The sequence below is a fragment of the Lemur catta genome, unplaced genomic scaffold (assembly GCF_020740605.2).
Source record: "Lemur catta isolate mLemCat1 unplaced genomic scaffold, mLemCat1.pri scaffold_53_ctg1, whole genome shotgun sequence".
NCBI lineage: Eukaryota > Metazoa > Chordata > Mammalia > Primates > Lemuridae > Lemur > Lemur catta.
Window position 1 is genome coordinate 1,324,352 of NW_025423858.1, and position 15,033 is coordinate 1,339,384.

The following is a 15,033-nucleotide window of genomic DNA, read 5'->3' on the forward strand; positions in this document are numbered from 1 at the left end:
ATCCTAGCACTCTGGGCAGCCCAGGTGGGTGGATCGTTTGAGCTCAGGAGTTCGAGACCAGCCTGAGCAAGAGCGAGACTCCGTCTCTACTAAAACATAGAAAGAAATTATACAGACAGTCAAAACTATATATAGAAAAATTATCCGGGCATGGTGGTGCATGCCTGTAGTCCCAGCTACTCGGGAGGCTGAGGCAGGAGAATCGCTTGAGCCCAGGAGTCTGAGGTTGCTGTGAGTGAGGCTGACGCCACGGCACTCACTCTAGCCCGGGCAACAGAGTGAGACTCTGTCTCAAAAAAAAAAAAAGAAAAAAGAAAAAAGAAACAGTAGAGGTTTTTACTACTTACTTTTACTTCTGCACTTGAACTTTAAATGTGAATGCAACTCTTCTCAAAATTAGCTTTAGCCCATTTAGCACACTCTTTTCCGTCTGCAGTAGGTGGAATACTCAAAAGTAAAATTCTAAGCCAGTAAAAGTAGTTCTGGTAAGAATACAGTTAGCGCCTGTGTGAGTGAGAGGCAATTTCTGGGGAGTAAATACGTGGACTTCTCACTTTATTTATTTTTTATTTTTATTTATTTATTTATTTTTAAGACAGAGTCTCACTCTGTTGCCTGGGCTAGAGTGAGTGCTGTGGCGTCAGCCTAGCTTACAGCAACCTCAAACTCCTGGGCTCAAGCGATCCTCCTGCCTCAGCCTCCCGAGTAGCTGGGACTACAGGCATGTGCCACCATGCCCGGCTAATTTTTTCTATATATATTTTTAGTTGTCCAGATAATTTATTTCTATTGTTTTAGTAGAGACGGGGTCTCGCTCTTGCTCAGGCTGGTCTTGAACTCCTGACCTTGAGCGATCCACCCGCCTCGGCCTCCCAGAGTGCTAGGATTACAGGTGTGAGCCACTGCGCCCGGCCGGACTTCTCACTTTAACGTGACACAGATTCTAAACTTCAGAGTGTTAAGCCCTAGCAAAGATTTCTTTCCCAGTGAGGTTGCCTCTTACTCAGTTTTACAGTATAAAATTAGACTTTTAATTTGTAGTTATGCTATATTTTGTCTTTTTTCTAAGAGATAGTATTATTTTCCAAAAATAGTGTATTATATCAATGTTACAGGAAAAATTAAAGAAAACTGCTAGAAATCAATTTGAGATATATAATTAAAGATACTGTATACCCAGAGATTGTTTAGCTTTCCCAAATATTTTATATTAAGATTTTGTAAAGGCCAGGCGCAGTGGCTCACACCTGTAATCCTAGCACTCTGGGAGGCCGAGGTGGGAGGATCGCTTGAGCTCAGGAGTTCGAGACCAGCCTGAGCAAGAGCGAGACCCCATCTCTACTAAAAATAGAAAGAAATGATCTGGACAGCTAAAAATATATATGGAAAAAAATTAGCCGGGCATGGTGGCGCATGCCGGTAGTCCCAGCTACTCGGGAGGCTGAGGCAGGAGGATCGCTTGAGCCCAGGAGTTTGAGTCTCTCATGCTTCATGCTTGTTTCAGCTGTTCTAATGCTCTCGAATGGCGGCCTAGGTTTTCCTCTCCGACTGGTGTATGGAGAAAACAAGAAGGAGGGATGCATGGAGGTTTTTATCCATGGCCAGTGGGGAACCATCTGCGACGATGGATGGAGTGACAAGGACGCAGCTGTGGTCTGTCGGCAGCTTGGCTTTAAGTAAGGAAAGCTTCGTTGTTTGTGGTGGTTACTGGTGCCCATTTCTGACTTTTTTGTGCTTGTTCTAATGAGTTACTTCTTATCTAAAATTCGTTTATATTATTCAGCTGAAAATACTGGCAGCATGTTGATTTGATTCAGAATTATAACAAAGTAACAGGTAGAGTCTATGCAAATTTTTCTATCATGAGAAACCTTATGTCACGTAAGATACAATATTTGATACAATGCAAATGCAAATTTGATCCAATGACCATTTATTATTATTTAATATCATTAAATGAGTTTTACACAAAAAAGATTTAATTCTAAGAGAAACTTTAGAAGCATCTTTTTGGGCACAGGAATCTTCCATCACTAAACATTTCTATTTTTTTCTTTTTTTAAAGTTAAATTATTTACTTATTTTTAGTTAAAAATTTTTTTTTTCAGACAGTCTCACTTTCTCACCCTGGGTACAGTGCCGTGGCATCAGCCTAGCTCACAGCAACCTCAGATTCCTGGGCTCAAGTGATCCTCCTGCCTCAGCCTCCCGAGTAGCTGGGACGACAGGCATACGCCACCATGCCCGGCTAATTTTTTCTGCATATTTTTAACTGTCCAGATCATTTCTTTCTATTTTTTTAGTAGAGACGGGGTCTTGGTCTCACTCTTGCTCAGGCTGGTCTTGAACTCCTGACCTTGAGCAATCCTCCTGCCTCGGCCTCCCAGAGTGCTAGGATTACAGGCTAGGGTTTTTTTTTTTTTTTGACAGTCATGAAATAAATGGTTTTTAGCACATGCAGAGGCTAATTTTAATATGCAAAAATTAGAGAACGTGGAACGGGGGCACAGGCTGTGATTTGCTCAGACGCGTGATGGACTGACTCTCCGTGTGCCTAAGAAGGCTCTGTTTGCAGGGGCCCCGCCAGAGCACGAGGCGTGGCTTACTTTGGGGAAGGAGCAGGACCCATCCACGTGGACAACGTGAAGTGCACAGGACATGAGAGGTCCTTGGCTGACTGCATCAAGCAGGACATCGGAAGACACAACTGCCGCCACAGCGAGGATGCGGGCGTTATTTGCGATTATTCTGGCAAGAAAGCGTCAGGTAACAGTAAGAAAGGTGAGCCGCCTTCTGGGGCCCTAAGCAAGCCACGGGATGCTGACCCCCACCTCGTTACTCCAAGGAGGGCTTTGGTGACGTAAGTCCCGTGCAGCAAGAACGTATGCAGTCAGTGCCTGCTCCTGGTGGTAGTATTTAGAGCAGTGGTTCTTGGCAAACTTGCCCAGGTGGGGCTTGCAGAGAGAGCATGCTCAGGGCTAGGAGCGGATTTCCAGAAACTGTGATCCCTGGGATCACCCCCTTTGTACATTCTTAACGGTTCCTATATTCCCTTCTTTGGATGAAATAAAGCTGTCCTTGAAGATCCAGAATTGATATTTCCGTCTTAAAAAGGAAAGCAATGGAAATAGAGAGATGAATCCAACAAAGGCACTTCTTCACTCTTATTTTATTCTGTTATATTTTTTTTTTATTTTATTTTTTGAGACAGGGTCTCTCTCTCTGTCACCCAAGCCGGAGTGCAGTGCTGTGATCACAGCTCACTGCAACCTCCAAGTTCTGGGCTTACACGATCCTTCCACGTGAATCTCTCAAAGTCACTGGGACTACAGGTGTGCACCACCACGCCCTACTAATTTTTTTAAAATAATTTTTTGTAGGATAAGGTCTTGCTACATTTGCTGAAAAGAACAGTCATCTCTTTGTCTGCATTGAAAGTTCATATTTTTGTGCCATTGGCTTTTGTTAAGATCAGGTACATCTAAGTATTTGAGTATTATTCTTTTCTAAAACCTTTTAATAACTGCCAAAGACAGTGCAATAAATGAATGCAATAAATGAATTGGATGTTGGTTTTTTTTTTACGTTTAAAAACATTTTTTTCTTTTAAGCATTTTAGAGCATTCTGGATGTTGTTAATATGATTCTTCACTATCTGAGGAGCTTTTGAGTGTAGACAGAACATTGACAACTCCTTGTGCTTTATTTTTTTACATATACATATACATACACATAGGAATTGGTAAGACAGTTTTCTCTACATTCTGATTATTAAGTTCCCTTCAATAATTTAAACTACACTTACAAATTGAATATAACTGATTCTTTGGATTATGTCAAATCCCTGAAGTAGTTATAAAATATAAAAATTCAATAACTGTGAAATATTTTACTACACTTCTATGTAAACCTATTCTAAAAGATGAGCTACCGTAGGTTTGTTTCTTCATTGTTTATGTGTTTGTTTTTATGCCTTTCTGGAGTTGTGGCAATACTTATTTTGACTCCTTTCCATGGTTATAACAATGTTGCCAGACCTCAAGTAAAAAGATTTCCTGCTACACTAGCTAGATTACAGAAACTGGCTCAGGAACCGATTGATTTGATATTCACACTCTTGACTGGTGACTTCTATAAGGTGATTCAAACTCAAGTCATTGGTCATTGGTCATCTGATGGGGTCCTTTTATAAATGAACTTCATTTTGCTTTTTATTTATTTTTTATAACAGTTTGTGGGTTTAAATACATTTTATTCTCTTGCAATCTGGTGCTTTGTCTCAGAGTGATGTCAACTTCAGGTTTTGCTTGCTCACTGTTACATCATTCCTTTTCTTGGCATCATATACATTTAGCCAACTTGGAGCACTATTGGAAACTTATGTTTTTTTTCTAATATCCTATAATATGCAGTGTCATCTAGAGGACTCATATTCTAAGAGCTGAAGTTACAATTTGACAGCATGCCTCTGAGATCATTTGGCAAATTAGTCATCTTGGCACACATTGTCGGACCTCTTTCTCCATCAAGAAATAACGACTGCTAATTCCCCACTGGGCTCTCCTCTACCTGAGTATCATGGGAGACCATTAGTCCCCATGAGGTCTCGTGTTCTTGGCAAGATGCCCACCCTTCTGTCCTTACGCAAATGGAAAGACAGCGCGTATCTGTGCCTGATCCACACGTACTTAACCAAAGAAGCAAAGTACCTCTATATACATTCTCTTGCTTTCTAAAATTATTTTAAAAATTGGTCATATCTGTTAGATTTGCCCTTCTTTTTTACACCACCTTGCATGTCATTTTCATTGAACTCTTTTTTGTATGTTCCTGACAGAAGTCTGTTACCTGGGGAAGTTTGACTGTATTACCCATCAATACAGTTGACCACTTAAATTGGCTTAGCAAACCCTTTTCATACGTTAATACCCCGAGTAAACGTAAATTCAGATCGGAATTCTAGCCTGGGAATGTTTGCTCCTTTGAGTTACATATTCATCTGTGGCTTGGAACAGTGGTGTATTTGGAAAGTGAGTCATTTAGACCCTTACTGCCTTTGCCATTCTCTTATTTTGTTTGACATTCCTGAACTCCGGGACAGCTTCTATAGTTGGCAGCAGGACACGACCAGGACAAGGCACTAGACGGGGTCACACGACTCAGAAGCCCTAAAACCCCTTGGAGCTAAAACCTCATAAAATTTCCCATGTGTTTGCAACTTGCTACCATTTGGTCGAATGAGGACACTTTTTATCTTCATTATAGGAAAAGTTATCCTACAATTTGCAGAGAAAGGGATTTTGACATAGAGGAGGAAGCATCAGGGGAGTACAACACTTATTGTGCCTTTACCCCTCCATCAGCAGCGAGGGTCTAACTCCTGACCTTCCTCCTTCAGGGCCCCTGGCGTCTGTCTGTGGGCTGAGGTTACTGCACCGTCGGCAGAAGCGGATCATTGGTGGGAAAAATTCCTTAAGGTAAAAGGTTCTTTGAAGCAGATTTTCCATATTAAAGAATTATTTATATACATACAGCGTTACAAACTAGGCATGTTCTATTATTATAGAAGGGATTTGTTTCATTCATTTTATTTTCTAAACTAAATACAGACTGCGCTGATAATCACACTGTCTTTTGACCTGTGTTTAATTTATATAGACCCTGTTCTTCTTTTTTTTTTCTTTTTTTTTTTTTTGAGACAGAGTCTTGCTCTGTCAGCCGGGCTAGAGTGCCGTGGCGTCAGCCTCGCTCACAGCAACCTCAAACTCCTGGGCTCAAGCGATCCTACTGCCTCAGTCTCCCGAGTAGCTGGGACTACAGGCATGTGCCACCATTCCTGGCTAATTTTTTTCAATATATATTTTTAGCTGTCCAGATCATTTCTTTCTATTTTTAGTAGAGACGGGGTCTCTCTCTTGCTCAGGCTGCTCTCGAACTCCTGACCTTGAGCGATCCTCCCACCTCGGCCTCCCAGAGTGCTAGGATTACAGGCGTGAGCCACCGTGCCCGGCCATCTCTTTTTTTTTTCTTAAGAATACTTTTGACTTACGGAGAAGTTTCAAGGACAGTACATAGAGTTCCCACACACCCCTTTCCCAGTCCCTCTGCGGTCACATCTTACATTACCAGGCTACCTTTGTCATACTTAAGGGACCGACCTTACTTAGCATCACTATTAACTAAATTCCACACGTTATCTGAATGATTTCACTAGTTTTCACCTTATGTCCATTTTCTCTCCAGGATTCCACAGAGCCCCTTGCATATCACATTTGGCTGTCATCTCTTCTTAGCCTCCTCTGTTCCATGACAGTTTCTCAGGCTTTCCTTGTTTTGGTGACCTAGGCAGCTTTGAGGCGTCCCGGGCAAGCGCGTTGTAGAATGTGCTCAGTCTGATGTCCCCGTGAGTAGACGAAGGCTGCGGGTCTGTGGGGGAGACCACAGAGGTCAGATGCCTTCTTGTCACGGCCTCTCGGGTCACACTCCCAACATAGCTGATCACTGACGCCTTCGCCTTGATCACTGGGTCAGTGTAGCATGTGCCAGGGTTCTCTGCTGCGGAGGGCTTCCATGCTCCTGGGAAGGAACATGGGAAGGGCATAGCAACTGTGAGGGCTGGGAGGTCAAGGCCGCCTCCTCACATGCACCGTCTGGACTGCGTCCACACAGGCAGGTGCCTCTTTCCCCTTGGGCCTCCCTGGGATGGAAGTTTCAAGTGCCCTGGAGGCTTTGCCAAGCTTTCTCTTCCCTGTGCCATGATGACTGTGAACAGTGGCTCCATGGCCAGGACCCAGAGGAAGGACAATGATGACATGGACATGTCATGTGAACAAGAAATGAAGCATCGTTGTTTTGAGCCATTGAGATTTGGGGGTGTTTGTTACTGCACATTACAGAGCCTATTCTTTCTCAGGGAAAGGATTGTTGTAAGAAGAGATGACAGCCAAATGTGATATGTGGGAACTCAAGGGCAGAAGTCAGCAGGGTTGGGGCCACAGAAGGCACAGTGTGTCCATTAGTGGTTTACAACTCAGCCTGGGACACAGCCAGACATGGGAGGTCTGCTCTGATGTGATGTGGCCTCCGTGGCTTGATGGGGGGCCAGATACCATTAAATCCCCCTGTCACAGGGTGAAGCTCTCCCTTCTAGATCTCTCCTAATTACTGCAACACACATTGATTTTGTCATACATCTCATCTCAAATCAAATCATCACCTCCCATCAACCATAGCCAAGACCTGCTCCCGACTTTGTATTTCTGACCCTGGTATAGTCCTCTTCTCTTTACCAACTCAGAATCTTAGTATTATTTTTGGACACAGCTTCTGCTGTGGTCAATCACTTGTAGAGGTTCTACCCACAATGTTACACTGACTTTCAACTTTTCAATTCTATGGCTCCCTGTCCACTTCAGAACCTCCTACCGTTCTGTCTGCACCATTATGACAGACGCTATTTAACTTCCTGCTCTCTCTTCACCCTTCCCTTCCTCCCTTCCTGGTGTCTGTCTCTAATCTAAAGACCTGATCAATTCTTTCTACTATGCGAACTCCCTTCGTGGTCGACCATTGGTCTTCCACAGTCCGGTTTCAATCTACTTGCCCAACTCATCTCCCGTTACCCCTGCACCTCAAACTCACAGCCCAGACAGCCTGCTGGGCCCATTTTCCAAGTGCGTGTGGTTCTTTGTGAAAAGGTCCCTCTTCCTCTTATGCTTTAACCTCTTTTCTCCTTCTCCAAGTGACAGATTCTGGCAACCCCTCAATGCTTGGCTCAAATGTCATCTCTTCTGTGAAATCTTGATTCTTTTCCTATTCTGGACAGAATTAATCATTCCTTTTTCCTTTTCCAGTTTGGAAAAATCATATTTGCTCTTTGGTGTTTGACTCAAGAATCACCTCTTATTTTCCTTCTTTCTGTATTAGTTTACTAGAGCTGCCATAACCAATATCATGGACCAAATGGATTAAACAACAAGAATTTATTGTATCACAGTACTGGAGGCCAGAAGTTTGAGATCAAGATGTTAGCAGGCTTGGTTTCTTCTGAGGTCTGTCTGTCTCCTTGGCCTGTAAATGTCCATCTTCCCTGTGTCTTCACATGGTCATCCCTCTGTGTGTGTCTGTGTCCATCTGTGTTCTGATTGCCTTTTCCTATTAGGACATCAGTCATATTGGATTAGGGCCCACCTTTGTGACCTCTTTCATATTAATTACCTCTTTAAGGATTCTATTCCCAAATAGAGTCACATTCTGAGATACCTGGGGTTAGGAGATACCTGGGGTTAGGACTTCAACATATGAATTTTGGGAATACACAATTTAGCAAATAACATCCTTCCTTCCTTCCTTTCTACTTCTCTCTCTCTCTCTCTTTCTCCGTCTCTTTCTTTCTTTTCTATGAAAAAGATAAGTTGAGCCCTGTACTTTCAGTAGGAATAAAGAGCAATGAATACATGGTCCTTGTCCTCAAGCAGAGTCTAGTCTCTTAAAGGGGACAGGCATGTAACCAAATAAGACCAAGCTCCCTTCAGAAGGAATCATCAGGCTCCTTTGGGGCTCTGTCAGAACTCTGTATACCAGGCTTCAGCTAAAGAACTCCCCACGTTGTTCTAGAATGCCTTGTCTAGCTTCCCATTTCAGGAAGAAATAGTGAACTTCTTAAGGACAGGGCCACTTCAGTCATCTCTGAATTTACAGAGCCCAGAATTGTGCCTAATACATAATAAATGATCAACAAGTACTGGTTGAATTGAACCTAAATAAAGTGATGTTTTATTTTTATTCTTGAAGGATTTCTTGCTATGGATGAACTTTTTCAAGACTTAAAAAAGGGACAAGCTTCCTGGTTAAAGTCATGTCAAAGGTGGGCAATTATATCATATTTTGCTTTCAAACTGATAAAAATATGGATTCATATCTAAAAGAAGCAATGTTTCTACAATATGGGAGGGACGACCTCAGAGTTTTCTTCTATTTAGAAATCTCGGCCGGGCGCGGTGGCTCACTCCTGTAATCCTACCACTCTGGGAGGCTGAGGCAGGTGGATCACTCAAGGTCAGGAGTTCAAGACCAGCCTGAGCAAGAGCGAGACCCCGTCTCTACTAAAAAAAATAGAAAGAAATTATCTGGCCTACTAAAAAATATATATAGAAAAAAATTAGCCGGGCATGGTGGCGCATGTCTGTAGTCCCAGCTACTCAGGAGGCTGAGGCAGGAGGATCGCTCGAGCCCAGGAGTCTGAGGTTGCTGTGAGCTAGGCTGACGCCACGGCACTCACTCTAGCCCATGCAACAGAGCGAAACTCTGTTTCAAAAAAAAAAAAAAAAAAGAAAGAAAGAAATCTCTCAGGTCTTTTCCACTGCAATGAGTTATGTATCTAAAAATGATAAGTGCAATGACAAATTAATATTAGTTACCTTTTGACATGAACCAAAAATAAAAATAAGCCTTATGCTCTGTGAAAATGACCAAGAAGTTAATCAGAATCTTACAACAACTTGAAAACATTTTGAGGAAATAAAAAAGTACAAAATTAGAAATGTCTGACTTAATTATTAAATAACTAAGCTTTAACAACTAATTTATAGCTTGAACAGTCGGGTCTAGTTTAAAGTTACTGGTGACAGTGTTTGTAACCAGCGGTTGCGTGGGATCGAGGGCACACTGTGATTGCCCGACACAGAGTCGCACTCTGTTTTTATTCAGAGACTGATGGTGATTTCCCCTCAGTCTCATCTCCGTCATCTGCCCAGGAGGCAGCTTCTGTGGGAGAATCCCGTGTGGCCGTCTGGGGCTACTTGCACCCCATCGCGGCCCAGGTGGCGGAGCTGCAGCTGGCCCCACTGCACCGGCAGCCGGGCCTGGCGGATGGGCAGAAACTCGAGAGCCGGGCAGGCCACGCTCTGAAGCTCCTGCTTGGTCACCGCCTTTTCAGCAGTGTCCTGCCCTTCCTTTTCCATCTTTTCGGGGTCTTTGTAGAAGTAGAGACCAGATGTGACTTCCCACAGGGATGGGGGTAGCGACAGCCAATACATACCACCCCTGGGAAGGGAAAGGCTGGGGGTGGCCGTGCTGTTGGCAGGTGCAGCGCAGCCACTGCTGGAGGAGTGACGCTTGACCCGCTGGAACTAGAACTGTGATGTGACAAGATGTCATCAAAGTAGAACAACGATAACAACAATAATACCAGCAGGCACTTACATAGCAGTTGCTATAAGCCAGGCAGTGTTCCGCCACTTTTATATATGTGAACACACTGTACGTTATTTTTTGTTTAATATCACAAACATGTAATATGCAGAAGACTATTAACTCCTATGCATTTCTAGTGAGATGCCGTTTCCCATTAAGTCTCTTAACAGATGACCAAAAAAAATAAAAAACAAAAAAAAGCAAGCCTTACGTTATGAGAGGCTATCAGGGACCACCCAGCAAACCTTTTTAAAAAGCTACTTATGCCATGTAATTGAGCTCATAGAATTTCCTTTTAAGTATCGAATATATTATGCGACCAAAATCCAAAGTGATTCTTATGAACAAACAGCACATAGCTAAACTGGAAAATTATTCTGGGACCTCACACTGTTACAAAGTTTTCCCTTCCACAGAAGCAGAATCTTCTTCCCCAGAACATCCTTCTTTATTCCTTATGAGATCTCTTAGTGCAGCTCAAAGCATGCTTGGTCCTCTGAGAAATGTCTGAGTAAACACAGCAGTCATTTGTCTGGGGTAGCGGCTTTCTTCCTTGCTAAACCTAATCAGTTCTTTCAGCTCTTCTTTATGTGAGATGTGGATAATGCATACGTGCATATAAAAGATACATTTACAAAAATGTGTGCACCGTGTGGTTTAGCAGGGGATGCTCTCTGCATGGCTACGCGAGTACGTGATGCGTTGATAAATCATGCACACGAGTCCTTGTGGGGCGGGCCCTGGTCAGTGCAACGGGAACACACTGCGTAGCTGACCAGTGCAACACAAGCAGCCTGAACAGTGCAAGCCTGAACCGCGTGGCTCCGCTTCTACACAGATTCTTCTCGATAAAACTTACCCTGACTGTACCTGCCTCTCCTGCCTCTTCTTCCACCTCCACCTCTTCCACAGTGAATATATTTTCTCTTCCTTATCATTTTCTTAGTAACATTTTTTTTTTAGAAATGAGTTATTGCTCTGTTGCCCAGGCTGGAGTTCAGTGGCACAGTCGTAGCTCACTGTAACCTCCGAACCCCTGCGCTCAAGCAATCCTCCCGCCTCAGTCTCCTGAGTAGCTGGGACCACAGGTGCACAACACTGCACCAGGCTCTGACTTTCTTAATAATATTTTCTTTTCTCTAGCTTACTTTACTGTAAGAACACAGTACATAATGCATATAGCATACAAAATATGTGCTAATTGACTGTTTATGTCATTGGTTAGGCTGCCAGGCAACAGTAGGCTATTAGTAGTTAAATTCTGGGAGAGTCAAAAGTTATACGTGGACTTTCAACTGCATGGGGTCAGTACCCCCAACCCCCATGTTGTTCATGGGTCCACTGTACTGACACTGCCGGCCTCTCTTTTCCTTGGTGCGCAGTCAGCATGCATGCCAATTGCAGTTTTACTTTCTTTCTTTCTTTCTTTCTTTTCTTTTCTTTTTTTTTTTTTTTTTTTTTTGGAGACAGAGTCTCACTCTATCACCCTGGGTAAACTGCAGTGGCATCATCACAGCTCACTGCAACCTCAAAATCCTGGGCTCAACGATCCTCCTCTCTGAGCCTCCCAAGTAGCTGGGGACTACAGGCATGTGCCACCATGCCTGGATAATTTTTTCTATTTTGGGTAAAGATGGGGTCTCGAACTCCTGACCTCAAGTGATCCTCCCATCTGGGTCTCCCAGAGTGCTAGGATTACAGGCATGAGCTACTACTCCTGGCCTGTAGTTTTACTTTCTCCTAAGCGTATTTCATTGCTTCAGTGTTTTTGTCTTTGGATCAAATTTATTTATTGTTTTGGTCAGAATTTATGGACAATCTGCAAAGCAGTAGCCATAGGAGGGATTGCCATGCTCGCATTAGTCAGGGTCCCAGGGAAAGAGATGATGCACTCAAAGGGGTCGCCAAAAATACTTAAGTTGACAGACTATCTAGAAAAGCCAGGACAGGATTAAGGAGACCAACAACCTGTAGCAAAACCCCGGAGATAAGCGACAAGCAGAGGCCCTTATCACCTCTAAGCCTGTTGGGGACCGGGAGACGGGGACACTTACCAGAACTCAGGGCTCTGGCTGTGGAGAGGGGCTGCCGACAGAACCAGAGGCTCCAGAGGGGGAGCGAATGTCTCTGAGAGAGTGCACAGGCAGGAAAGCCCAGCCTCTCTCCACCCTGCTACGGACCAAGCCCAGCGAAAAGCAGAGATCTCAGAAGATGACAGGGGAAGAGGCTGGTCTTCTGGGCCACATAACAGGGTTGGTGGGCTCTGGAGGGACAAAGGAAAAATCCAGCCCTACACAAAAGGCAGGAAGAGAACGACAGGTTCCCAGAAAGCAGGGACTATGCACACGGCACCTTTCCATGACCACGTCCAGTGTCTCGTGCAGGGCTTGACACACACGTGCTCAACCAGGGTCTTAATGAACCCATGAATAGATTAGAAGTCAGATGCTCCTGAAATACAAGACGTTGCAACTAATAGGAGAGTACTCATGAATTCTGGCTTTTTTAGACAACCAACATGCCACATATTACTATTATTTAAAACGTCCTCTTCTAAAACAATATCTTTCTTTTATTAATCAACAAATATTAAAGGAGAATCTGATAAGTCTGGCTTTTCGGATCGTCCCTAACCTGTGCATGGAGGAATTGTCTTCAGAAGGGAGTTTCTGATGTCCTTAAGCACCTAAAATTTTTATAAGTAAATAAAAGAGCAAAGCTGTCCTGAAGAGAGAACCAAGGCTGCAAGGCGCAGCAGCAGGAGGCGGACTACGGTTCAAACCCTCACTCCACAGCCGGTGTTTCCAGGGGTGGGTCACCCGCTCTCCGAGTGCCTCAGTTTCTTCACCCATTCAATAGAGTATCGACTGGCTTAAAAAATGTACAAAATAAAATAAAAATAGGAGTAATAACAGTACTACCTCTTAGACACTCCTTTCTAGCAACTGTCCTACCTTCATCAAATGCCATCATATTGCACAGTGCATGTTCCGATCAGTCAATAATTTCTATTGCTTCCGACAACTCAAAATCTCTTCCTTTAATCTGTCATTGTTTGTTCTCTCCAGCTGACCCCATGGCTTGGTTACTGGACTCTGCCTTACTGTCTAGCTCATACATTAATAAATGGGCACCTTAGCTCTGCTCTGCAGCTCTGGAGACCGTGCTTAGAGCAGGGTTGCCAGAGACGATGCAGACTTTCAAAATGTAAGTAAATACAGATGATGTTTAGATAAAATGCAAAGTAAAAAATTTGAATTTCAGACAGACAACCAATATTTTTTTAGTATAAGTATGTCACAAATATTGCACGACAACCCCAGATCGGAAGCCATCTTTCAAATCAACCTTGAGTTCTGAGGCGCTGAGAAGCACTGCTCAGCTCGTCCATTGTCACGTTGTCCCTCTTTCCCTGGGGCCTGAGCACTGTCAGGGGCGACCCTATCTCGCTCTGGGGAGGAGCGTGCGGTGTGGCGGGATGAGCTCAGGGAGTGGACAGCTGCCGGGCAGCCACGCGAGCCCAGGCAGCCCCAGCCAGTCCAGCAACCCAGCTCTTCTGGGAAGGAGGTTTAAACAAATACCCTCCACTGGGAAGAAAGAGATCACGGTGTCTGTGGGTTCTCAGTATTGGGTGTGTATGTAAAGCTGTATGAAATCGTGTGAAGAGATTAAAATTTTAATGACCACCCTTTGCACTCTAAGGATCTATCAAAATTCCGCCTTGAGCTTCCTGAGAGAGAAACTTCCTTTCCCGTCTCGTTGATAAACCGACACGGGTTCTGTTTGCTCTGTAAATGTATGAAAAAAGGGCTGGCCTTTCAGTTCCTGGTTTGGTAAGGACTGTTGAGAATCTGGAAGTCCTTGGACAGGCTAATGAAATGGAATTCTGAAGACACTACCCGGAATCTTATCAAATTCAAAGTGAACTATAAATTTTTATCACTTTTTGAAACCCAAGTGCAAGCCCAACTAACCTGGAGGTAGAATTGGGCCTGTCCACCTGGATCGGGAATGGAGGCAGAGGCTGCAACGTGTCCCACGAGTCCGGTGGGGCAGATCCTGGCTGACGTAAGGAAGACTCATTGTTTTCATCTTCATTATCCGTAGAAATACGCCCCAACTGACTGCAGAAAGGTAATCGAACTGATCAGCAAATTCATATTAAATAAGGCATCTGGAGAAGATATTTTTGACACTCAAAGTTGTTTTTAAAGTTTTGGGTTCTAATTCTTGTCATCTTATTTATTACTGTTAACTCTGCAGATAATAATTTTACCAGTTTTATTTCAAAATGTAGTCCATCTTTTTTCTTTTAGAGCAATCGCTCTCACTCCCTCTCAACCATATACTTTTCCTCTGTGCTTACTTTCTGAATGTTAATATGAGTGGACTGTCCAGGTCAACATTCTGGAGGCAGCGGCTATGAACTGTCCTTCTACAGCCAGACGTTGTCCTGACCTCTGTCACATATTCACGTGATTAGTCCAAAAGCCTGTCTCCCCCTTCTCCTCCTACCTGCTCCCCCCACTGTGACCAGGGCAAAATCCCTACATTCTCTAGGTAAGCTGAATGCGTGCCCTCTATTTTTGTAAGAATATAAGACAAGTTTCTACTCTACATGGACTATTGTTTCATTGCATACCTTCAAATCCCCTGGCTCTGCTATTTCTAGCCTTCGGTTGAACTTGGAAAAAGTAACTTAACCTCTTATGTTTTCTCACCTTTCAAATGTAGAAAATAAAAATTATCTCTGAAGTTGTCTTGAGGCTTAAAGAGAATCATTTTAAACACTGCTGAGCACGTGCTAGAGGCTGTGACAGAGTCATGGTCTTCACTACG

The 15,033-nt window shown here is 43.6% G+C and overlaps 1 protein-coding gene and 1 long non-coding RNA gene across 2 annotated transcripts in view; both read left to right on the forward strand.

The window, feature by feature from the left end:
• LOC123629842 overlaps nt 1-2,736 on the forward strand; it is a 51,579-nt gene extending 48,843 nt beyond the window's left edge. The window contains exons 5-6 of the mRNA XM_045539221.1: nt 1,535-1,676; nt 2,576-2,736. Of these exons, the coding sequence (XP_045395177.1) occupies nt 1,535-1,676; nt 2,576-2,646 (213 nt within the window). The 3' untranslated portion in view covers nt 2,647-2,736. The remainder of the gene's footprint in view (nt 1-1,534; nt 1,677-2,575) is intronic.
• A 5,595-nt stretch (nt 2,737-8,331) lies between these two features.
• LOC123629843 lies at nt 8,332-14,954 on the forward strand. The gene is made up of 2 exons (XR_006732314.1): nt 8,332-8,866; nt 13,263-14,954. It is a non-coding gene; the product is annotated as an uncharacterized LOC123629843 (long non-coding RNA).
• The last annotated feature ends 79 nt before the right edge of the window (nt 14,955-15,033 follow it).